The sequence below is a fragment of the Mchenga conophoros genome, linkage group LG13 (assembly GCF_057382185.1).
Source record: "Mchenga conophoros isolate Kocher_MC1m ecotype Shallow Benthic linkage group LG13, M_conophoros_male_GT1.1, whole genome shotgun sequence".
Taxonomy (NCBI): domain Eukaryota; kingdom Metazoa; phylum Chordata; class Actinopteri; order Cichliformes; family Cichlidae; genus Mchenga; species Mchenga conophoros.
Genome location: NC_140538.1, coordinates 158,858 through 184,067, shown reverse-complemented (window position 1 = coordinate 184,067; position 25,210 = coordinate 158,858). Strand labels below are relative to the sequence as shown.

The window sequence follows — 25,210 nt, the reverse complement described above, 5'->3', positions numbered from 1 at the left end:
AATCCTAAAGCTGAGATTCCTTTGTTGAATATGTTTGTTCAGATAAAAGAGCAACACAGAGGTGACCAGATGACCCCGGGACCTAAATCTCAGTTACTGGCAGGCATTGTTGTGGACACCATACCAGGACCAGTAAGTTTATGTATCATTTGTAAAAAAAAAAAAATTGCAACATTAGCAGCCGGATTTCATGATGCAGTGTGTGTTATGGTATTTTAGTGTGTTTTGCATTTGCCTAAGCACGTCTGAAAATAACGCACAACTCAACCCACATACTAAATTGCTGCTCAACTCATGAAGACATTTTTCTTACAAATGTGTCTTTCCAACGGACGGGATTTATTGCTAACAATCATTGTTAAAACAAAGATAATTAACTAAACACAAATTTGTGGCCTTGGAGTGAAGTCCATATACAAGGTCTAACATTAGATTATAGCTTGTTGTTTACACACCTATGTTTCTTAAACCGTTCAGTTACGAGTTGGTGATCCAGGAATTTTGAATCAGTCATCTCTCCACAAATTAGTATCAGGTGTAGTTCCCCTGGTCTTACTTAGTTTAAACAGTGTTTCAGACTGCAACACACACAGCAGCATTGTTCATCAGGATCATGTGACACGACTAAAACAAGAGTTGTTCAGGAATGGTTTGAGGAATTTGAGTCCATTGATCTACAGATCTTTCAGCTTTGGAGGCTGATAAATGTCAAGATTACAAAAAAAATATGTAGCCAAAAAGCCCGAACACACAGAAGTAAAAGCATAGCACACTAAAATATTCTGTCTGTCGTGTTTATTGAAATTTGAAAAAGGTCACACATTCTTGTAGATTTTGATTGCGGAGGTTAACGCAGTGTTTACATTTATTTCCTTATGAAAGCAACCAAAAATGCAAATATAAAGAGGAACTAGATTTTTAATTATGTAGATTGTGCCAATTAAACACATGTAGCAACAGTCATGATCCTTCCATAAATCCTAATTGGAACACCTTCACAAAAAGACTGTGATTATTTGTTATTTTATTTTGTAAGTAAATAAAATATAATGCAAAGAAAGTTTCTAGCTATAAACATGCAAAGAATTTGAAGATTTTACCATCTATGGTATGCGATAGGATTAAAAGATTCAGGAAATCCACAGAAATCTCTGCATGCTAGCAGCAGTGCTGAAAGCCAGTAATAAATCATATCTTGATCTTTACATCCTCAGGCAGTAGTTGTGTAGTGGAAACGAGTGCACGGGCTTAGGAGCACATCAGAAAACCACTCCGTTGCATTCAGAAATGGAAGCTGAATGGAGTTGGTGCAACTTGCTCATGTGAAGGCACCATTAATAATGAATGATATTTGGGTTTTAGAGCAACATGTACTGCTATCCAGATGCTGCATTTGGTTTTTTTTTTGTTTCATAAGGGACGCCTTTCCTTATTTAAGCAAGAGATTTCTGTGCGTGTGATATCAGCGTGGCTCCATCATGAAAGGGTCTGGGTGCTAAACAGCCATGTCTGCAGTTCAGTCGGTTACCAGTTGAACATTTGTCACTTAACGAAAAAACAAAGTAGAAAAAAGAAGTCCTTCTATATTGGAGCAGCTGAAATCCTTCACCATGTAAGAAGGGGGGTGGGGGGAGGTGTTGTGCTTTGATAACTGTACAACAATTTATGTCAGAGCTCAAATGTTTACAGACGGTTTTAAAAGAAGAGGTGATGCAACACTGTGGTAAACATTCCCCTGACCCATTTTTGCTTTTAAGAAAAGGAGTTACCATTATTACATTTATAAAGCCCCAATATATTAAAATAAATAAATAAAACAAACAAAAGTTTTTACTTTCAACATTTGACATTCAACAAACTGTTTCAACCTTTTGGAAATAATATTGTGCATCAGCTGACTGCAACGGCATCTTATGTTTTCCCGTGTCTTTAGGCTTTCATCATTGAGGATGAAGAACAGACCCGCTCTCTTCCTCCCAATCCTTTCAATGATCTCACAGAGAAGGCGCTGGAAGAATACAAGAGCATGGTAGAAAGAAAGCAGCAAGGCCAAGAAGGTACTGTTCCCTATCCTTTATACATTAGTCAGACGCTTTACTGAGTTTGCTGTGGTTATTGTTGCCACACAAGAATTGTGCCATTAGGTTACGCTCAAGGCAGTTAATTAGCGCCAGCTTGTCCTGGGTGGAGGAAAGTTTGTACAGGAGGAAAGTTTCCTACTACTTCCTACTGGTGAGAGATGAGCTGTAGAGACACTCGCCGTGTCAAACTCCTTTTGTCTCATTGTGACTGTAAACAAAGGGAAATCTGTGTATAGGAAGGAAACATCTGTGCATCAAAGTAACTCCTTTGTTATTCTCCATCACAGAAATGCTTTACTATTGGAACATGTGAGCTAAGAAACCTATGGAATAAAGTTGTTAAAATGTGCTTGTGTTCAATACTTTTAGTTTGCATTTTGCATGCTGGCAGCATGAGTGTAGTGAGGTTTTTGGTAGAGTTGGGGATGTAAGTATTTGGTATACATGGTTAAGCAATGCTATGGCATAAACATGTATGGTTGCCAGTGGAACTGGGCCACTAGTGTTTAATGATGATGTAACTGCTGATAGAAGCGGTAGGATGACTTCTGAAGTGTACAGGGCTGAACTCTGCTTAGATTCAGCCAAATGCTGTAAAACTAATCGAAGCGTGCTTCACAGTGCAAATGGATAACGACCCATAGCATACTGCAAAAGCAACCCGAGAGTTTATAAAGGTAAAGAAATGAGATGTTCTTCAATGGCCGAGTCAGCCAGCTGATATAAACTAAATAGGGCGTGCTTTTCAGTTACTGAAGACCAAGCTGAATGCAGAAAGACCCACAAACAAGGAGCAACTGAACGTGGTTGCAGTGAGGCCCTGGCAGAGCATCTCAAGGGAGAAAACACAGGATTTAGTGATGTCCACGAGATCTAGACTTCGGGCAGTCATTGACTGCACACGAGTTTCATCATTGGTTTGTCCAATTATGTTTGACCCGTATTGTGTATAAAAATGATGGCAATTTTCAAACAGTTAATGCAATACTTTAGTTAAACCCCTTGCCTTAAAGATCAAAGTCTGCAATTAAATCACATACTGAATGTTTGAGTTAAAATCCACTCGGGTAGTATACGGAAACAAAATTACAAAGGTTTTGTCAGTGCCTAAATAATTATGGGAATGCTGGGATGCTATCTGGTCAATCTTAACATTGACCAGACAGAAAAAGGACATCTCCTAACCTTTAAGCTTGTGCTACCATAAGATTTTACAAACACTTTTCATGGTAGATATTAGTGGCGTCCCTGCTAATTCCTAACACAGTTGAAAATGATGACCAATCAGGTGCACTGTTCATACCTTTGTATGTGGAAAGAGGGGTAGAGCTAGTTGCTTTTAAAAATACTACAGAGGAAGGATACAAATATTATCTGGGCTAGTAATATGGCGTAATTGTCGTTGAAGGTAAAACCAGTATAACCAGTCATGGTGGTAGAAAACAAAACAAATATTGCAAGATATTTGAGCGGTCCCCAGGGCGTTATCCATCACTAGAAACAGCTGTGGTGATGAGGAAGGAGAGCCCAAACAGAAAAGATAAAGTCATAACAGGTATAATAGCTTACTTTTATAACTGATACGGTCTGATCAAGAAGTCAGTGTGGTTTTCTGCCTCATTGATTCCACAGCCTCAACATCCACACAGTACAATAAAGCCTGGTATTAGATATTTCAAGTTTTCAAACTAAAACTGGGTCGGCAGCATTTCCAAAAGTCTCTCTTTTTGGTTTCCTAAAACGTGGGAATGTTGTGGACATCGAGATGTTGCTAAAGTAAAAGATATTAGTGTAGATGTGCTTTTGATCTTGGCTCTGGATGCATAAAGGGAAGTCTGAAGAGTGCAGTGCTGTTGTCAGTTATACATCCATACCTTCTTTGCTGTAAGATTGCAAAATGTGTGCTGCCGGGGAAAATTTCTACTGATTGATTCCTGGGACATTTGTTCCAACATTCCCGTTCTCCCTCTGAATGAATTGTGTAACCCTGTTAGCTGTTTGTAGAGTGCCGACATCAGCTTGGGATTTTATTTGTTCATATAATAGCCTAAGCTGACTCATACCTGCTTTGTTAGATGACTGACCCCTATGAGCTTCAATCCTTTTACAGAAGATGATGATGCCACTGATGCAGATGAGATGACCACATTTGATGGCTCGACTATCTCCCTCTCCCTCTCTCCCATAATGACGCCAGCTAAACAAGGTAATTAGCAAGTGAATGGGTGTTTCAGTTAGTGAAAAAGGACAAGAAATGCCTCAAATGAAATGGATAATTTAACGTGTTTTTATTCGCATCCCTCTCCGTTGGCTTCATCTCATGACAGACACAATACCCAATGGGAAAGACCACTTGGCAGAGATGGAGGAGGATCTGAGCATCGAGGTATCCAAGCTGAGCGTGAGCACTTCAGAAACGGTGGAAATCTCCATAACAACGAAGGAAAAGACGGGGGAGCCTCAGACCCCGGAGAGCCAAACCAAGTCTCCCAAGAAAAAGAAAAAGAAGTTCCGCACACCTTCATTCTTGAAGAAGAGCAAGAAAAAGAAGGAGGAGAAAGAGAAACTAGAAGCATGAGCGAATGAACCCGAAAAGCAATGAAAACGTCTGAATTGCCTTCCTAATTTTCAGTTTGTTGAAGGGAAGTGAAATAAGCCCCCCAGGACATTGTTGTATTTGAACACCCAGTTCCCCACATTCACAGCTATTATTCAATGTGAAAGTTTTTCAGAGATGTGCCAGTAGATGGTAATGCGGAAGGTTTAATTTCCTGTGAGATTTCATTTGACCACTGAGGGCTCAGCGGAGTTTCATCAAATCAAAATGCAATGCAGGACTGTTTTTGTTTTGGTTCTTTGTTCTCACCCATATTTTTTAACGGGTTTTAGAAATGGGTATCAAAGGAGACGGGGGTGACTCAGAGCCCTGGAGAGCCAAACGCAGGCCAAAGCTTTGAAGTTAATGCATCCGATCGGACGTGTTACATATTTGTGAATTTTTTTTTTCCCCCCTTTTTGCACAAGTTCATTGTTGAATGTATACTGACAGCTAAGAAAATTGTTTAGCAATTTAAAAAAAATGTAACTTCCATACCAGTAGTGTAACAGCGGCTGAAGATATTCAAATTATATGACGGTTAGACTTATAAGAAGTACGAGTTGTAACTGAACATAGTCATAGTTCTACTACCTTGTAATAATATATGTCGGTTTATATTATAGGTATTAACATTATAGTGTTTGAGAGATGATTTCTTTGTCTATTTACATACTAACTCTTATACTTAACACGCAGTGATTGATAATTCAGTAATAATTCATGTAGTTTTTAACACGTGATATTGTTCCCATGGTTGCTGCTTTATTGTAATTGTGACAAGGAATTGACTGTGACTATCAGAAAGAGCTCAGCAAAGCGAGGATTGCCGCACGTTGTTTAGGAGTGACAAAGAGTGACTTTTTACAGAACTGACGGGGAAATCGCTTCATTGGATGAAAGTGGCACGTCTGCGCTGCAGAAAGTGAAATGAATGTGACGGATGCTGATGGCAGATTTTGGCTAAGTAGTTGGCTGATGGAAAGCTTTTCTTTGTAGCCACTGTTAGTTTGATATAAAGTATATTAGAGGGCCATATATTTACATCCCAGTCAATAATGTGAATGATTTGTTTAAACCCAAAGGGAGTGAATTCTTTGCCTTTGTAAATAGTTTTCTTTTTTCTTTTTTTTGTGAAGTTCTTTTGTTACGCTAAACCAAATGTTAAACAATGAAATATAGAGATGTGACAGTACAATCAAATAACAATATTTTAACACTTCCTCTGTTGTTTTTGGGGGTTTTTACCCACCTTAATTAAGCTCCTTATTTACTGAACATGCAGAGCGCTTTGTGTTTACAAACTGTATTACTTGTGTAATTAGTGTGCTTAATGCTGTTCTTCCTCTGTTGTTTACATTGCTGTTTGTATCACCTTTTTTTTTTTTTTCTTCAGTCGCCTTGCTTCAAAGTCAGCCTTTTAACAATGCCTTGATTTAATGACCTGATTTAATAAAAGCTGGGATATGTTTCCATAACTGTTCTGTTTCTGTCTCGGTTATTAGCTGAAGGATGCTCGATCATTTAAAGCAGTGGTTCCCGATCTTTTTGCACGCAGAATTGTTATACAGTCAAAATTTTACATGAACTGTTTTCGTCATTAAATCGCTTTATTTGAACTCCTCTTAAACTAGATCTGTTTGATGTTTAAACTGAGATATCTACAACTTTAAACTATTCACCAACTGCATTTAGCTATGACTGTTTAACAGTCATTTATTTCATGACTTGGTGACAAATTTAAACGGTTAATCCACTTTGTAACATTTTACACACACTTGTGGTAAAAGGTGCACCATTTGCCACTTCTAAAGTATTACATATCAGGACACTATCTAGTCCTTATTAGACCTTAAAATTAAGTAAATGCAACTTCAAATGAGCAACAACATGAGATTTATTATACTGCATCACTATTTTTTTTTTAACTGAGCAAAATGCAGAAGCAGTGTGTGCAAAAGTAAGTACTTCCTATGATTCAATGCCTTCAGCAGCAAAACTTGTAATTGTTTCCTGCATGACTTTAGTCTCTGAAATTGCTGAGGAATTTAAGCGTACTCTTCTTTGGGTCTGCAGCCATTCTGTTGTAGATTTGCTGCAGTGGGATCATTGTCCTGTTGTACGACTCTGAGTTTTAGCAGTTGAACAGATGGCCTCACATTTGACTCTAGAATATTTTGGTATACAAAGGAGTCCATGGCTGACACAATGACTGTAAGGTGCCCAGATCATCTGACTTCAAAACAAGCCCCGATCATCACCCCTCCACCACCTTGCTGTTTTGGTTCTCTCCAAGTGTCGAGCTGCGCAATAACCACATAACTCCACCTTGTTGTTGTGTATCCAAAAGCCATTGTTCCAGACATCTTATGAGTTGCTGACATGCAACTTTTTTAAAGGGTAGAGGCGTTCTCCTGGGAACTCCATAGCTTTTCATACAAACCACACTTTCATTTGTTTTCTTTTTGTACTTTCATGATCTTTAACATTTAACATGCTAACTGAAGCCTGCAGTGTAACTGAGTCCGAAATACACCTCTTGGGTTTTTGTTAGTTGTCTTGAAATTGTCTTATAACCCATCGGAGATTGTTCAGCGGCAACAATTGCTTCTCTAAGATCGTTAGCAACACAACCGACTGCTCCAGACCGTCAAACTGCCAAAACCGACTGTTTTTAGTGGAGGTGTTCATACTTACTAATTAGCAGCAGATAGCTCCTACTTTTAATTCCTATGGAAGAAGTAGGGGTGTGTTTAGTTTTTCATCAGTGCTAAATTTCAGCTCAGTTTTTGATAAATAAATAATTACAAGCCATAATATGTAATGTGTTGTTGTTCATGTGAGACTACATTGATCACATTATAAGATCTGTTAAAAGCCAAGATATTTTCATGTCTCATTTAAAAGAGGTTGTACTTTCTTAATATGATTACTGCAGTTTATACTGTTAGCCAATTCTTCAAAAGTTAATCCATGTCTTTATACATCTGTTATCCATACTATTGGCTAACAATTTTAACTGTTTATCAATACTCTTATTCAAACTGTGACTCTATAGCATTTAGCTAGCACTATAGAGTTTTGTTTTTATTATTTTATTTAGCCACATATGATTTTTATGTATTTATATTTTTGTTTATTAATTGCTCTAATAAAAGTATTTTCTAAATTTTGGATAAAGCATTTCTTTCTTTTAACTTTACTTTCACAGTTTCAACAGTTTATCCATGCTAATATTTTGCTATTTTAACTGGTTAGCCAAGATTTTTAGCAAACCATTTTAAATGCCTGGTTTACTTTTGGGAAACAATGTCAGGAACTTATTTATACTAGTGAACAATCTTAGCTAGTTATCCATAGTTTTAGCTTGCCATTTCATTTTAAAAAAATGTATTACTTATTTGTTTTTATGATTTCAGTCTTACTTTTAGCTGTTTCCTGGTTGCTTTTGTTAATTATGACCTTGATGCACAAACTTGTCTAGATCTACTTAATTCTATGATTAAATTGTAATTTTATGTTGTCTTTTAGTTAGCTGATCGCCTCTTCACAAACCTACTGGCTACTGCAGAAGTATGCACAAATACCCTGTGGAGTACTTACATGGGAATCAGTTAAACATGAGGAGATTTTTGATGTTGTTGGACAGTGATGCATCACAAAACTTGAACCATTTTCACCAGATGGAGTAACACCTCTTATATTAAATACATCTTGGGAACTGTTTACACAGCCTCTGCATCTAATTTCAAAAAACAAAAAGCGAGCTCCCCTAAAACAATATATTCTATTCAGAGATAATTGTGTGAAGCTGTATAATCAGCATTCAGCCATGATATGAATGGGCGTTGTCATAGTAATCCACTGAGAGGGGGGAGATGCAGAGACAAAGAGAGGATTTGGTGTCTCCAACAGGTGTTCATGTTGGGGGGGAGTGACAGGATCTGAACCTCCACCAAACCCCAAACCACACACACACACATCTCACCTTCTATGAGATGTAATAGGGAGAAAAGTTTTAAGGCAGTGCATTTAACTGTGTAAAACCACCAACAACAACAATAAAATTAGATAATTAAGAAAACATAAACATGATTTTAAGTTTAATGTAAAAACAAAGACTGATGGTTATTAAGAATAAATAAGGGGGGGGAAAAGCTTGCCGCTGACCTCATCCACATCCTGACAGTGCTAAGGAGAGGACGGAGCAGGTGACACACGTCTGGTCTGCTTTATTGTCCTACTGTGACCTCGGGGCAAAGTGCAGCTATTGTTTTGAAACAACGGGAGACTGCTGTGGTACAATGGATAGTCTGAAAACATCATCTTAGCAGGGTAACATCAAATAGAGTCCCCTGCATTTAAAAAAATAAATAAATATATTTGCCTTTTTGACAACACCCAGAATGGATTATTCTCCCTTATGTGTGATTTTTGTCATGTTCTTTTTCATAAAAGCAAGCCTGTACACACTCCAGCACTGTGTGACTTTGCCTCCTCTGTGACAACTGAGCCACTGGTGTAATCCTCAGGCTTTTCAGATTACTCCAGTTGGGGTCACATTCTACACCAACCTACAGCGGGTCAGCTTTCCACAGTCGCTATCAGTGTGCAGCACGCAGAATCAGTCTGCACACAAGCCTCACAGCACAGATGAGTCTTTTCCTGGTAAAATGCTGTCAGTTTCCATCCCCACTGAACTCTCTGTCCATGTCTCACTCTATTTGTGTGTCCTTTTGAGCATGTGCGTAGCAGTAGATGATGTCTGAGTGCACACTGGCGTTGTTGTTTTATATGCTAAACATGCTCCAGTAACAAAAGCCTTATTGCATATTAGGAGAGAAATATGCAGTGCCTATGAGTCAAAACAGACCTGTATTTGCAAGAATATGTGTCCCTGAAGTGTGCGTCACTGTTCAGTGTCCATGTGAGAGGCCTCGCCAGGCTTATTAAAGCCTCTATGGGATGGTGTACTCTCTCACAGGCGTCCGTTACAGGCCAGACCACATCTGCAGCGGGCCAGCCATCTGCACCCATTGTCTCAGAGGCACAACACAGCCCTGCACGCATGGCTGGCCTTGTAAAGGCAGTCCCTTTCCCCCCTCTGTTCTCTTCCATTCCTCCCAGTGTGGGGCAAAATGACTTCTTAATCTCTCAAAAGGGACAACAGAAGTGGAGCATCAAGCTCGAAAAAGGTTCAATTTCAAGGTTAATTTTTGAAAATGGCAGATAACTTTAAAGTTTAGTAAAGTAAAGACATTTCTACACAAGGATTGGCTGTGCCTGTTCCTAAAAATCCTTTCACTTGTTTGCAACTTTCCTTTTAATCTCGATGTGAGTTTAGACTGCTTTGTAACCAGGAAAAGACACACAGAGGGGCTGAGGGGGGCAAACAATGAGATTATTAAATGCAAATAATGGCAAACAAACTGCACCTGAACTAATATGAGTTCATTTGATTTACGCCAAGAATCCCCCTCCCCACCTGCACTCCCCTGACAAAACTCAATTTTCCAATCCAGCAGGAAGTAAACGAATCACCTAAAATTATCACATCAAACACCTGAGTTGTACTGCATTCAATCGGCTTTCAAATGTCGCACAGGTATCTGTTTTTTGTGAGGATGGGATGACAACGCGGTGCAACATGAAAGCGACACAAGTAGCTCTCTAAACTGCTATCCCAGTGTACAAATGTGTAAAGATGTTAATTACAGAGCACATTTAAAAGCATGTGGGAATAGAGTGCGGTTCCAGCATTGAAGCAGGACCATGTGGGGCCCTTTAACAACACAAAAGCCCCAAGTGATTACATATTTATAACCAAGACCAACCCTGGCAGTTGTCCCCGGTATCCAGGTTGAACTATTGATTAGATCTGCCGTTTGATCTTAATGCTTTTTCACTTTTAAACTCTGTTCACATACATATTTAGAGATAACTGAATGCACATGGGAAAAGGAGCATTCGTCATAATTATCCAGTTTATGGCAGCTAAAATAATGCAGCTTTATTACAAATGAAAGCAGTCATTATTGCAGAATGTCACTGGACACAAGTGTGCTATTTGTTACTCTCTTGCAGTATTGATAATGAGGATTTATTATGGCACGGTTGACAATGAATGCAATGTGCATGCGTTAGTGGGAGGGATTATCCACCAAGTAGGGCAAGTGGCTGAGGCTAAGGACTGCAATTCCATCCAGCCTAGTTCATTTCAGTCATCCGCTCAGCGCACAGACGGAACAAGGAGAGCAATTTCAGCGCTGCGTATTTGTCAAAGCCCCCCCAAAAGCCTAAAGTTTTAAAAAAAAGAAACAAAGAAAGAACAGAAAAAATGGTAAAGTACATGAGACATCACAGCGAGCTGAAACCCGAAGAGGTCATGTCGGAGTCTGATGCGTCCATGGACCAGCAGGATTTCGGAGAGATGTCCGACTATTCTTTCAGCGACGTTATATACTCCAAATGTTCCGCAATGGACCAAATCGGCACTTTTATGAAGAACGTGCAAGTGCTGCTCGATGCAGCCAATTACATTGAAAACATTGAGAAGAACAACGGAAGTAAGTAAACACGGGCTGCAGGGGATATTAACACGTAATGCGCCGAGCAGACAACAATAGAGGCGAAGGCGACAAAAGACGCGCAGCCCGACAGCAGCCCGTCATGTTTTACCTGCTACTGGGAAACCGTGCCGTCTCAATCGGCCTCACTCTTATCCTGCGTAATATGACCACTCGAAGAACTCCAGAAATCACCGAAATTTGGAAGTCGGGAAACAATCGCATAGCGGAGACAGCCTCGCAACAATAGCCTTGCAGCGATCCGCTCCCATTAAAACCGGTGTTTTTGCAGACCGTGGGAGACGCAGCCCGGCTCATAACGCACGGTTCAGTGTATTCATTATATGAACTAGCACAGCCATGCATGTGTGCGCATTTACGTTCATACATGTAGACGTTTATGACACGAGACATCCAGTTTATACTTCTTTTTTCTATCATTCCCTCACAGCTAATTTTAAGATTGCGCTCCTAAAATATCATATCCACTCGGAAATCTCGCATTTACGCCCTCTCTGATCTAGACTGCAATGTGGGTTTTTTAATTTCCAATGAAAATTCCTAATTCGAAATCCAACTGCGGGTTTGCTCGGCCAGCATCTGCTTCCTTGTATGTGTTGTTCACATGGTTTCCACATGGAACAAATTGCAAAGTTCTCATTGGTCAGGATCCATGTTTCCAACGCGAGTGTCACTGCAGTTGACCAATCGCGTGCAGGATTTTGTCTGGCGAGGTTTCTGGGAACAGTAGTTCTTGTGTGATTTGTTAAATTCTTCTCGCTTGAGAGCTGTTTCCAAGCGTTTGCTCTTCAGTCTGGACTGTTCTTGATAAGTTTAAATTGACTTGCTCTAAATGAAACTATATGTATATATGCATGGACATTTTTTAAGGTGTGCTTGTGCATTGCACCGAATTTTAGTCATTCCAAGGATGTGTTGCCATTGCTCAAATCCAACCATCTTCTTCCTTGTAGCATATTTAATCCTCTTTATCTTTTTTCTTCTATCACCAGAATGTGAGCACGGGTATGCTTCAACATACCCCGCAACCCAGATTTCACTTCAACAGAAACAACGCAAATTAAAGAACAGGAAACTGGACAATGTTCACAATAGGTAGGTTAAAGTCTGGAAATATATTTATATGCATATGCTGTATTTTGCATATTTAAGCCATGTGACCGTTCTGGTTATATATTTATATACCTATTTTCAACAGGTCGGCACACAATGAACTGGAAAAGAACAGGTGAGTGAAAAATCACAGAGGAGGTCACTTATATGCATGTTTAGGTTATAAACACATAATGCAGACAGGTGAAGACTGCACTAAAGAGGGTAAAATAAAGACAATGAAATATTGCGAGTCATACTTCCTTCGTTGCTACCTATGCATAACAAGTTGACTGTGAGGATGAAGGATGGAAAAAAACCCAACAACACGCCCATAGTTGTTAATCGTCTGTGGCAGTTTATCTCAACAGTCGGTTGTTTCGAAATGGAGCTTCAAACTGTTTGCATATCTAAGTCATATGCTAAATATGTTGGCCATGCATTTTCAACATGACTCGCACCAGAGTTCTATAAGTCAGCATGGTATCATCATGGGATTATAAAAAAAGATCTTTTTATCAACAACTCTGATATTTCATGAGTTGTGTGTGATAGGAGAGTGCGTTTTGCGAGGCAAATATAAGGGAGATGTAAGCAGCAGTGTTCCTAGAGGACGTGCAGACATTTCCCCAGTCAGCAAATGGGAACCGTCTGTTTCCAGACAACAGGGCTCCTTCGTGAGAGATTCTCAGCTGCAGGTCTAACTGCAGCTTGCGTCTGTAGCTCCAGGATGAGGCAGCCTCTGCTCTGAAACAAATGTCAGGACACATTTATCCTAAAATTAAATGCCCAGCCATGTGTGACATATTCTCACTTTAAATGATAAATGAAAAGAGGAAGAGAGCATCTTCAAGAAGGCTCATAAAGGACTGTTTTCTATTACAAAATGGTGGCCAATGCAGAAGAAAAGAGATGACATCATGACTTGACCTACATTTTACACCATTTTTTTGAAAGGATAGTGAGTGTCCTTTGCCAGTTTCTGCATTCATTCAGACCACAGGCTCAGAGGCTTTGGTGGATCAGAAATAGAATATCAGGCTGACCTCGGCAGTTTTTAAATCTGGGACCAGACAGATCCATATTTAATTGTAAGGGAGTCAGATGGCATAGCTTATGAGCAAAAGGGATAAACAGATAAAGTGCCAGGATCCATTAACACTTACATCACTCATCATCCTGAATAGAATTGATGAGGAACAATCAAGTAGTTTTTGCTTTTTCTAATAAGATACAAATCAAATTGGATGAGGAGGTAATAATCTGACCGGATGAGGATCAGTGCAAATGAATAGATTACTGTGCAAATTCATCAGTCAGTTTTCTGTTCATGTATTATGTTGAATAATGCAGATTGCTCTATGTCATTTACAGGCGAGCACATCTTCGTCTGTGCTTGGAGAGGTTGAAGTCCCTCATTCCTCTGGGACCAGACTGCAGTCGGCATACCACTCTGGGACTGCTCAACAAGGCCAAAGCACATATCAAGGTGTGGTAGTCTAAGGGAGGAGTGTGGCGCTGTAATGGGACTAAGAGCTGATTTCCTCTCAAAAGTAGTAATGCAACCATACTGACATCAAGCTTTTTCTGCCTGACTGCCGACGTGTTAATAGTTTGGTTAATATCGTTTTGGGAAAGCAGCAGCAACAAGATAACCGTTTAGTCAACATGCCGAAAAAGGCCTTATTCACAGCAGGGGCTTTGACTTGTCGTAGCACGAAAAACACAGGTGATACTAATAACATAATGTGTCCCAGCAAGCCATAGCGGTGTGACGGCGAGCCAGCATGAACTGGCCTGAAATCAAACAGAACTGTCTGCTGTGTTTCTGCAAAGTGGTGAGATTCAAAGGCCTGGATACAGGCAAAGCGTGACTAAGAGCAGGACCCTGAAACCAAAGCAACTAAATTCAGTCATGGGTAATTATCAGTAAAAAAAAAGAATAATAAAAGAAAAAGAAAAGGCCTGTTGCTGTCAACAGCAGTGCCGGCATTCTGTTTACAGCAAATTGCTTTGTATATTGGCTCAAACAGGGGGAGAGAGCTGTGTTATTTCCAGCAGCCGCTGCAGGATGAAAAGGTTTGATTTTAATTGTAACTGACTCAGTTCAAACACTAGGAAAGGAGAAGATACGACTAGATAAACACAACATTTATCATAAACTGGCAATAAAGCAACGCTAAATGCTTGCGCGCTTATGGTTTACATGTAAAGTAGGGATTTTTCAAGCAGAGTCACTTTTCCCAGAACCCCGAGATGATTGGACCTTAAGGCAGCTGCTGTGTGGTTGTTTGAGTTTTTCTTCCCCTTTGAAAAAATCTCCCTGGGGATGTTTGCAGGGCTCACTTTTGCAAGGTTTTGAGCCTTGGTAAGTCTTTGATTAGAACTTGTGTCTTTAACACTGCAGGATAACATCAGAATGGGACACTTAACCTTGGACTTAGGAGCACTGCAGCTATCCTGCTATTAAAACTAGTTGACTGACTGAACTAAAAGAGACTTAAAGATTTCAAACATTCAATGCAATGGCTCCCCTGAGTACAGCAAGCAAACTCAGATCAAACTTTGGTGGAAAGATTGGTGCTGTTTTTTTGCCCCGTCTGTACAGTTTCCAGCTGTGAGCAACAGCTAAAGAATGACTAAAGGCTACAATATGAAAGCAATCCTGGCTTGGCAACAGACTCTGAGAGTTTATCACAGTCGGGGTTAGTGAGTAAAGTACCTAAGATGTCAGCTGTTGACTTTGGACTTGCCTGTTTCACATCCAGGAAATGAGGCTTTTGAATGCTGCTGCTTTGTATTTTTGGAACCAGGGGTTGTGCAGTACAATAAAAGGTGGAGCAGGTGCAGCCAATAATAAGCTCTGTTGAGCTGCAGAGAGAAAGGCTAGCACTACTGTCACTTATGTGGAGGCTCCATTATACCAAATTCAATTATACAAACACACAAGTCTATTTAAACGTTACTCAGAACTAGCAGGTCAAAAGTCTTACCCTTCATAATATAATACCACAAATACATTTTTGTCATATTTATGTAAAATGAAGCAGGTGTCACAGCCAAATAAATCTTTATTTATATTTCAAGCTAATATGTCCCAAATGCTTATTATCTTAACAATATAATAGGGGACATTACATGAAATGTAATACACAGCTTTTGCCAATAGGAAAAGCAGTCCTTTTTCAATGAATTACTTTCCCCCAAAATCACTGTTCATTTTACACATTCTGCCACTTGGAACTATAAATGTGCAGCTGTGGAGAAATTACATTAGTTTCAATGTACACATAAGCAGCAAATCTTGTTCAACTGCTGGTTTGTGTGCAAATTATCCAGACTGTGCTGCTATAGTTCCATACATGAGCTTTGATTCATGGGACAACTGGGCGTAATGACCGGGATTATGTGATCTTATATCCGTATAATTACAGAGGTTCATAATTGAATTTCAGGACTTTGGTTATTTCTTAGCTTAACAGCTACAATTGCAGTAAACAACTTAAAGTACACACATCCAACAAAAACTACTGGAAATCATAAGTGGACCTAAACTGGACTGGAGTCCAAGTTGGCGAAGGTTAAATGCATAAATTAAAACTAAGAGGGCCAAAAGCAAAACGCTCTTGTCCAAAGCAGGACGGGGTGACCTTTAGATTCATTTGTATAGCGAAGCTCATAAAATGAATTCTCTTCCTTCTCCATCCAGCCATATTTCACTTTTATCCACCACACACAGGCACCATCTATTCCCTTAGATCCCATCCAGCAACTTGCTGTCACTGTGTTAAATAATTTATTGGAAATATCGCATTTTACAGCAGCCATATATATGTACATATTACCACATTATCAACTCGCTGCATACATGAGAATTCTGCCATGCTTTCCATATTATGTTAAACATGAGGAACATTTACAGAGGTGTAGTGATAACGATATCTTTGAAAATGCTTTTTGAAAACACTGACTGGGATGGTTAAGAACCTCACAGATCGCCTGACATTGTTGTTAGGTTTCTGCATAATGCAGTACTTTTAATTCTTACTCGTGCCACTTTTTAGAAACTTGAAGAGATAGACCGGAGGAGTCAGCACCAGCTGGAGACCTTAGAGAGGGAGCAAAGGCACCTGCAGAGGCAGCTAGCTCTGCTGCAGACCCACGGAGAGTGGGAGCGCGTTCGTACGGACAGCCTGGGTTCCCGCATGGACTCTGATCGCTCAGAGTCTGACAGAGGTTAGTACTTGCACTAAAGGCTTCATTTCATTTCAAATGCAGAGACTGATTTGTATTCATTGGCTTTTTTTATGTGTCTGTGTGTGTTTGAGCAGAGGAAATTGAAGTTGATGTGGAAAGCACTGAGTTCTCCCATGGAGAAATGGACAGTGTAAGCACCAGTGGTGCAAGCGACCTGGATGACCATAGCAGCCGGCAGAGCTCCGCCAGTGATGAGGGCTACTCCACTTGCAGCCTGAAACTGGCCTTTTCTGCTTAAAGCACCAGCCTATACTTTCATTAAGCTGCAGTCTTTTATGGCTTTTACCTGTCAAAGTACCAGCCTACAGCTCCAGTCTCCCTTACCGTTTAGCTAATCTGTCATCAGAAGAACCAGCCCCTATCCTATCTTTACCTGACAAATGAAACATCTCCACCCAAGAACCAGCCTTAAGTTCAGCTCAAGTCTGAAAGTCTAAAACAGTCTCCTTCCAAAAACCAAGCGGCTCCAATTTACACAACCACAAATCTCCAGCAATATACGGTTTCCTTACTTTAAAAGATGACTTAATCAATCACCCGAATGTCCCTTTACCCATTACCAGCTTGAAGCCGCCATACCTGCACTTGATAGTGATCCTTTAGAGGACCCATGAATGCACCTGTGTCAAACACTAAAGGCTAAACTGTACCTTTAGTGAAGTTGATCCTCAGAAACCAGCAAAACAGACAAAAAATCCCAAATACCAGCTAGAAACTCACCATTGGGAACGTTCGCTCCATTGCCTTGTAAAAACAAAAAAACATGGCCCTTTTTCTTTGGATAATGTATCCAGATAGCACTTCTTGTCTGTGTCCAAGTCAGAGGAAAGGGCTAAAATGTCTGCATTCCAAAATGTTTATCATACTTCTATAACCTCTGCTTTAGGACCCACCAACATCATCGATCCATGTGGCGTCCCTCTTCTTAAGTGACATACAGTCAGATACAGAGAGGTGGTGCAGTCCACCCTTGTTATTCTAATTTATTTTTGCATATAATATTTATTTTTGGTATATTTAATTGTACTGTAGCTAGGTCTTGGTCATGCTTGAATGGGAAAAAAAAACCCTTGCTGTTAAATTCTTTTATTATTTTCTGTTTCTAAATGTTTACCAAACTTACATGATGTAAAATCCCCACTGAAGCAGTGCTAGTTTAATGCATTACTCGAAATGCTTTCACACTGTGCGTGAATTAAATTTTTTTTAGACAGTAATAAGCTATCCCGCACTTGTCCAAGCACAAAGCTCAAGCAATAATGCCTCTAGTTTTAATAGATCTTCAGTGTTGGCTGGGTTTAGCACATTATTCTGTCCGTCCAACTCCAAATTATAGTTTTCCACTTGCTCCAGCGGTAGTACCAGCTATTCATAATCAACAGTGAAATGATTGTAATGGACTCGAAACGCTATGGTGCATGTGTATTTGAATGTAGCCTTTCTAATCATGTTGTAATGTGCTTTGGATTGAGTCTTACAACCATGTGTGTAGCATGAACCACATAAACACCACAGATTTTGGTTTGTACTTCATTGTTTAACTTTTTTGTTTGTATCGTAGCAGAAAAAGCTAAAATCCTTGAAATCTGGAGACTTGATAATTTGATGTGTATTTGACGCAAAGAATTGCACTGCTGAGCTATTCAAATCCATGAAACCAAATGAGACCATTTATCTGCATTCTTCTGATCCAGTTTCTAAGTAGATCACCACCAAATTGTGTCTTAAAGTGGGTATATGACTCTTGCACCTGTAACCCCCAACATGTTTGGGAAACTATAAAATGCACTATGAAAATGACTTTTGTTAAGGAAGTACGTTGAAGCACACCCCCAGAATGTTTTTCTTGTGCTTAATCAGCCATCCAAGGTGACTTTTTTGCAAAACATGTGCTGCTGGTCCCCTGCTTTGTTACAGTTCCTGATAACTACCCTTGAAATCTTAATAAACCTCTACACAGAAAAACCCCAATCCTGTCTATTTTAATCCCTACTTTTAACGTTCAATAAAGTCATAAGAGTTGTATTAAAACAGAGCAAGTTTCACATGCAAGTCAGGTCTGTGGTGTAGCCAGTTTGCCAATGTTGAGCATCTAACATGAGAAAAGAGAAAAAAAATTAAAAAAAATCATGTTACTCAAATGAGAAAATCGGTTGTATTCACAGCTGCAACCTGATGTTGACGACATCGCTTTGCCACCACCTACAGGACCTGACGGGGCCACGACTAAAATACACTGCTGAGATGGTGAAATGATGTAAAGGATCAAATCTTTAAAAACTGAAAACAATGTTTATTTCACTGTTATATGTACATGAGGGAAAACTTAAATTCAGCCAACTCAAAATCAACACCATTATTAATTCAGACTTTCCTAGAACACGTTAATGTTTAAAATCCAGCCTCAAATGCAAAAACCACATCTACAGGCGCATGTTTATAAATAAAACAGATGGTATTTGGCCTCAGTGGACAAACCGCAAACTCTATGGTTTTTCTAAAACACCATTTCCTTTTCTTACATAATAGATGACCTTGCTCCAATGGAGGGCAAGTCCCTCATATGGATTGTATTTGTTGTGCCTAACAATAATAATAATAATAATAATAATATATATATATGAAACTACAACAATATTTCAAAACATTGGTGTGCAAGCACTTACTTTCAAAGCTTACTTTACTCGAGAAACTTAAATCATGTATAAACACAATGGAAAGCACTGATACAGCTAGTATACAGTGGACTATTATGTACAGGTCATATCAGGTCATTGTGGCATTAGATGTCTGACATTGTATTTGGACGTGTCATGGTACTGGGTCATAGGCTTGTCTGCAATACCACACGTTCCCACTCCCACCTTGCCGTTGACGCTTTCTGGAGATGCAAATATGCTCCTCTTCACCTAGAATAAACAAAAGCACATGGAAATCAACATTAGTAGCTGTTGCAACAATGTAGTACTGGAAAATTTGTATTAATTATGCATTACAAAGAACTTAACAGTAACCTATGGACACATGTCACTAGTTTCAAGCCGATATCTTGGTTTTCTAACACTAGCCTTAAAAATAACTTACCTGGCCTTTCTTGTTCTTTGAGTAGGCTTTGTTGTTGAACTGCTGCCACTTTGACTTTTGCTCCTCTCGTTCTTGCTCCAGCTCCTTCATCCTCTGTACCTTCTTCTGAGCTTTCTTCTTTTTATACTCCCTCTGCTCTGCTATCTGCTCTTTCCTAGAGAGAGAGAGAGAGAGAGAGAGAGAGAGAGAGAGAGAGAGAGAGAGAGAGAGAGAGAGAGAGAGAGAGAGAGAGAGACAGAGAGAGAGAGAGAGACAGAGAGAGAGAGAGAGAGAGTCAATACAGATTCCCCCGATTCTAATTTTCTTTCTCAGAATTGTAACTGCTGTAAATTAAGGGTTGTTTTCTCACTTTATTGAAAATAAAGTGCTCTGCTACTGGAAAGCGGTACAAAAAGAATTAACTGTGTTGCTGTACACCCAACTGAATCTGACAGATTTTACCTTACCAGCCAAAAGCAGGTGCAGCAGATCTATTCAGCAAAAGACTTTCAGATACTTGCATCATTTTACAATGTGCCTATAAATTTGCCTGGTAGCAGGACACTGTCCCTTTTCTTGTTTATATTCATCTCCACCATTTTCCTTTTAACAGCTTAAATCCCTTGCTCTTGCTGAGACTGCTGTCTTGTGGCTGGCTTTGAGTCCTTGATACTTTGAGCTACTTTCCCTCTGTTAATTTCTTTAGTGTCCACATTTAGCTGTCTGATTAGGTTTGTTGTTACAAAGGTTTTCACAGCGGTCTTTGGCAAACTTACTTCCAAGCTTTGTTAGCATATGGCTGTGACTGCAGAAGTGACTATTTGTCTGCGCTGCTGTGCGCAAGTTGTGTATGATTGAAGCAGACCAGTTCTTAATCAGCCATATGACCAATTAATGACGACTCCAGAACAAGAATACTGGAAATTTGCCAGTTCCGGTCCCTCGAATTTTAGCCCTCGTTTATAGAAACAATCTTATTTTTCTACTTTCTTCTTTATTAGTAGAGATTGATGTGTTTCTACTAATAAAGCTAATTGCTACAGATATATGCACTGTTTTAAACTGATGGTTAAATAAGAAACTTTTTTTCATGGATAATAGTAGAATTTCCTATTGTCTTCTTATAATAATAATAATAATAATAATAATAATAATAATAATAATGGTTTGCATTTATATAGCGCTTCTCTAGACACTCAAAGTGCTTTACAATTCCACTATTCATTCACTCTCTCATTCACACACTGATGGAGGCAAACCACAGTTGTAGCCACAGCTGCCCTGGGGCAGACTGACAGAAGTGAGGCTGCTATATCGCGTCATCGGCCCCTCTGGCCAACACCAGTAGGCGGTAGGGTGAAGTGTCTTGCCCAAGGACACAACAACCAGCTACAGACAGAGTTTGGGATCGAACCGGCAACCTTCCGGTTACAAGATGAGCTTCCAGACCCAACCCCCTGAACCACGGTCATTATCAGGGAATGATAATTCCCTGAACCACGGTCACCCCCGTCATCATCATCATCATCATCATCATTATTATTATCATCATCATCATCATCATCATCATCATCAATAATTAATTTTATCTGAAAAGGTAACATGTACAATATTAACAAAATGTTGCCATTCCAGGCATTGTACCAGAGTTAGCTTAAGCTAATTTGCATATGTAGTCCCACTTTACCCATTTTATAGACTAATTAGTGTGCGCAGGCCTCTGCTACCGATTTGTACTTGCACTTGTTTCTCATCCTGCTTTCAAAAACAACTGACTGGACCGCTTCAGTCCCACGGTCCAGTCAAGCGTCAACACTAATTGCCGCAGCTGCTTTAGGGCTGCTAAGCTATCATTTTAGGTTCCTATAATTTACTGTTAGCAGTTTGCTGCCCTTTTTCATTGCTCTGTACGGTTGATGCAAAAGTTACCCATAGCTTGATAGTAAAATTCTATTTTGTTTTTTCCTAACAAACTTTTTTTCTAATGGCGCTACATCCTTTTGTGTTAAGTAGCATGCAGTTAAGTTTAATTTTGTTATTTTCTTTTAATAAGATTAGCTAAACCAGACCTTCCCAAAGTGTGGGGCCCGGCGTGGTATGAAAAGGAAAAAAAACAAAACAACGCTTGGACACTGCTAGTACGGGGCGCCCACAGAAACGCAAAGCAGGAGATGAAGCATCGCTGAATATGTTTCCAAACCAACTTCATTCTTAGCCAAAGACTAGAAAATATGGTGAAGCATATCTACCCTTTCGTTTCACCCTGCACAAGTGCTAAGGTAGGTCTCAACGGCAGAATTGGTTTCCCTTGCGTCGGGAGCACGCGCTGGGCTCTTCAAATCACAGACAAACAGTATCCCACATTCTTGATTTTTAGTTCACAAACACTTGTTGTAATGACTAACTACTCTGGACATTTTGGAGATGTTAGCTCTTTATACAGTAAAGTTACAGCGGGATACAAATAATATCAGGCTCATCCTGCCACGATTTGTTCCCCCTGTCTATTCTTGTAAAACAAAGGGGGGCCCAGCAAAAAAAAGTTTGGGAACCACTGAGCTAAGCTAAGTTCGGCTTCAATCACTTTGAGTTATGCAGCACCAATTCTTCAAAGTTCTTGTGTTGTTAGTTCTAAAGCTTTAAATCATTTAATTGTGTCTCAATTGTCCGTATGGTTGATTACAGTTGTTCCCATTCCTGTCCTTGATTTAAGTTCAGTTTTATATGCACAGAGTTTCATTGAGTGAGTTAGAGAAGAGTTTGTTCATACCTCGACTTTGGCTTCATACTCCCATCCTCCTCCAAAAGCTTTCCTTCCTCTACTGCCTTGAGGTTCTGTAGAGGAATCACTTCAGCATTCCCATATCCAGTGAAGGTAACGGCTGCAGTGCCGTTGTCTCGGTCTATCTCCTCAATCTCCGCTTCATAAATCCTGCAAAAAAATCCCGTCTGTAAGCAGGTGAGTATGAGCCAAATACGCCAGGTCTACTTTATAAGTAAAGCCTAAAACTAACATATAATCTGTCTGTTAAATACAACTACACATCTTACACCATTTTCCATTTTTACAATATATATTTATAAAAAAAAACTGTACACTTGTTTCCTTGAACATGGCTAAATGTGTGGATTTAAATCTAAAATTGTTGCTTATAATATTGTTTTTACAATGCTGTCCCATATCAGTATAAATAATCTCATTTCCTTGACTCACTGAACAAGTACAGTTGGAAATGTAGGTATTTGACATGTGCGACTAACATGCATCTACAAAAATAATAAAGTAAATAATAAAACAGCTACTACAAATCAGATGAGGGTTTAAATTGCAGCGCTATAAAAAGTATGTGGACACACATAATGTTTTCATTTAAAGAGGCTGCTGACACTCACTGTCCGTCCTGACTCCACATAGCCAGACACTTGTCTCCCACTTTCCAGCCATGCTTCACAGGAACTGTGTCCGAGCCACTTGTTTTGGCAACAGTCTCTGCCGGCTGTGAGGTCAGGAGGTCTTTTGTCAAATCAATGACTTCCTGCAAAATACATAAAAGGAAATCAGATTTTCATTCTCCATCAGAAAATATAGTTAACAGTAACAAGTCGCTGCAGTTGTAACAATAAAAAGAGAGTGACAGAAAGTGCAAAAGTATCATAATATAAATCACTGTGGCACGCCCCACAATTAAGGTTTAAAACATTAATCAGTTAAGGAAATCAAGCTCAACTGTAAAGACAGTCAGACAGAACTTTAAAACATTAAAATAGGAATAACACAAAATATTGTCTTTTGAAACATTTCAGTTTCCTACAAGTTGGAATGCATGCTATTGGTGTAATTTGTTAAATGGGATATTCTCCACATAGGATAAAACCTTATCAGGAGATCATCGGTTCTTTTCCACAACACAACATCAGTCCACACACTAGGGAGCGTCAAATTATTTTTTATATATATATATATATATATATATATATATATATATATATATAATATATATATATATATATATATATATATATATATATATATATATCTCCGATGTTATTCCCGGGATCTGCTGGAGCCACTCGCCTAGCTTGGGAGTATGTATATATATATATATATACTCCCAAGCTAGGCGAGTGGCTCCAGCAGATCCCGGGAATAACATCGGAGATCTCTGTCCAGAAGAGCGCAGTCCTGGGAACAGCTAAGATACTGCGCAGGACCCTCAAGCTCCCAGGCCTCTGGTGGAGGACCCGAGCTTGAAGGATAAACCGCCCGCAGGGGCGTGCTGGGTGTTTTTGTTTGTGTGTGTGTGTGTGTATATATAGTAAGTATTATTGTAAGTATTTAAACTGTTGTAAATGACTTGTTGAACTATAATCTGTGAAACATCTCTCCTGAATGATAGCAAATAATTTTGAGTCAGAAACAACATTATATAAATTATTTTTTTTACACAGTGTTTTTTTTTTTCATTTATTCAAAACTTATAAATAATTCATTTATGTTTTCGTTGTGTTACTTTAAAAGTAACAGCAACACATCACTTGCTCACCTTGCTTTAAAAGAAGCAATTGTCTACTATGAGTAAATTAAACAAACCTGTAAGTCTTTTTGGAGTTTAAGAAGGTCTTCATTGTCTGGATCAGTAGATAGAGCGACTTCAACTTGCTGCAGCTGGGCTTTGTAGTTGCTCAACTGTTTAACCAAGTCCTCCGACATCTGTGTTGACAAAACAGGGAAAATGGCTACTTGCGTTAGCACAAATCCTATAATTCAGTGACAAACGGAATAAATATGCGTGCTAGCCTGGATTAGGCATATGCCGAATGTACAAACTTCTAACGTAGGCTGTGTAAAACCCGTAACGAGTGAAAGCTGTGTCACAAAAATACTAAAGACCATGATTTACGTTTTGTCTCATATAGCATCCGCGCTAACATGGCGCTAAACGATTAGCAAGCAGGGTTCCCTTGGCCCTAAAATTGCGTAAATTTAACGTACGTCGGCTAATGCTAACTATAAGCGGCACACTGGTTGAGAGACAAAAATAACAGATTACTGTGTAATCTTACCTCAATATCAATACTCTTTGCCGATAAATATAGTAAGCATTCAACTCTAAACCTGATATCTTTGTTCAAAATGCCTGCTTAAAAAGAAAGAACAGTCCACTCTCTGTACTTCCGTCGCGGACAACCAGCCGGAAACACATTGAACACGCTCTCGCGATAACAGATGGGCTCTGATGTCGCCAGCGCCCCTGACGGTGGTAATAATATTGTCTCTTTGCATATTACAAGTGAACCATACCCTTATCCTATAGGATGAAGATTATAAAATAAAAGCTTAAATATTTTGGAGACTCCAAGGGTAAAACGATAAATCAAAAGATTGTTTAATTCAAATACGAATCAGGTCCACAACAGAAAAACTGAACTTCCTACAACTCACATACTATGTATTATGTAGGGATGCATTTTTGTAAAAAGTTTATATATGCTCATAATGGGCATGAATGTCACGATAATTTGTGGCTTTAAAT

The 25,210-nt window shown here is 39.3% G+C and overlaps 3 protein-coding genes across 3 annotated transcripts; 2 read left to right on the top strand and 1 right to left on the bottom strand.

The window, feature by feature from the left end:
* Positions 1-47: 47 nt before the first annotated feature.
* Positions 48-6,155, top strand: LOC146560522 (gamma-adducin-like). Its single transcript, XM_085295868.1, has 4 exons — positions 48-132; positions 1,934-2,057; positions 4,192-4,287; positions 4,409-6,155. Exons 1-4 carry the CDS (start codon positions 70-72, stop codon positions 4,657-4,659), a joined length of 534 nt encoding a protein of 177 aa, XP_085151994.1. The 5' UTR covers positions 48-69; the 3' UTR covers positions 4,660-6,155.
* A 4,680-nt stretch (positions 6,156-10,835) lies between these two features.
* LOC146560521 (max-interacting protein 1-like) lies at positions 10,836-18,578 on the top strand. The gene is made up of 6 exons (XM_085295867.1): positions 10,836-11,243; positions 12,257-12,359; positions 12,463-12,492; positions 13,731-13,845; positions 16,421-16,592; positions 16,688-18,578. The coding sequence occupies exons 1-6, from the start codon at positions 11,015-11,017 to the stop codon at positions 16,849-16,851; spliced, it is 813 nt and encodes a 270-aa protein (XP_085151993.1). The 5' UTR covers positions 10,836-11,014; the 3' UTR covers positions 16,852-18,578.
* A 307-nt stretch (positions 18,579-18,885) lies between these two features.
* On the bottom strand, positions 18,886-24,888 carry LOC146560520 (survival of motor neuron-related-splicing factor 30-like). Its single transcript, XM_085295866.1, has 6 exons — positions 24,741-24,888; positions 24,268-24,387; positions 23,070-23,212; positions 22,447-22,608; positions 19,698-19,851; positions 18,886-19,522 (listed from the first exon to the last, which is right to left on the bottom strand). Exons 2-6 carry the CDS (start codon positions 24,385-24,387, stop codon positions 19,385-19,387), a joined length of 717 nt encoding a protein of 238 aa, XP_085151992.1. The 5' UTR covers positions 24,741-24,888; the 3' UTR covers positions 18,886-19,384.
* Between the last annotated feature and the right edge of the window lie 322 nt (positions 24,889-25,210).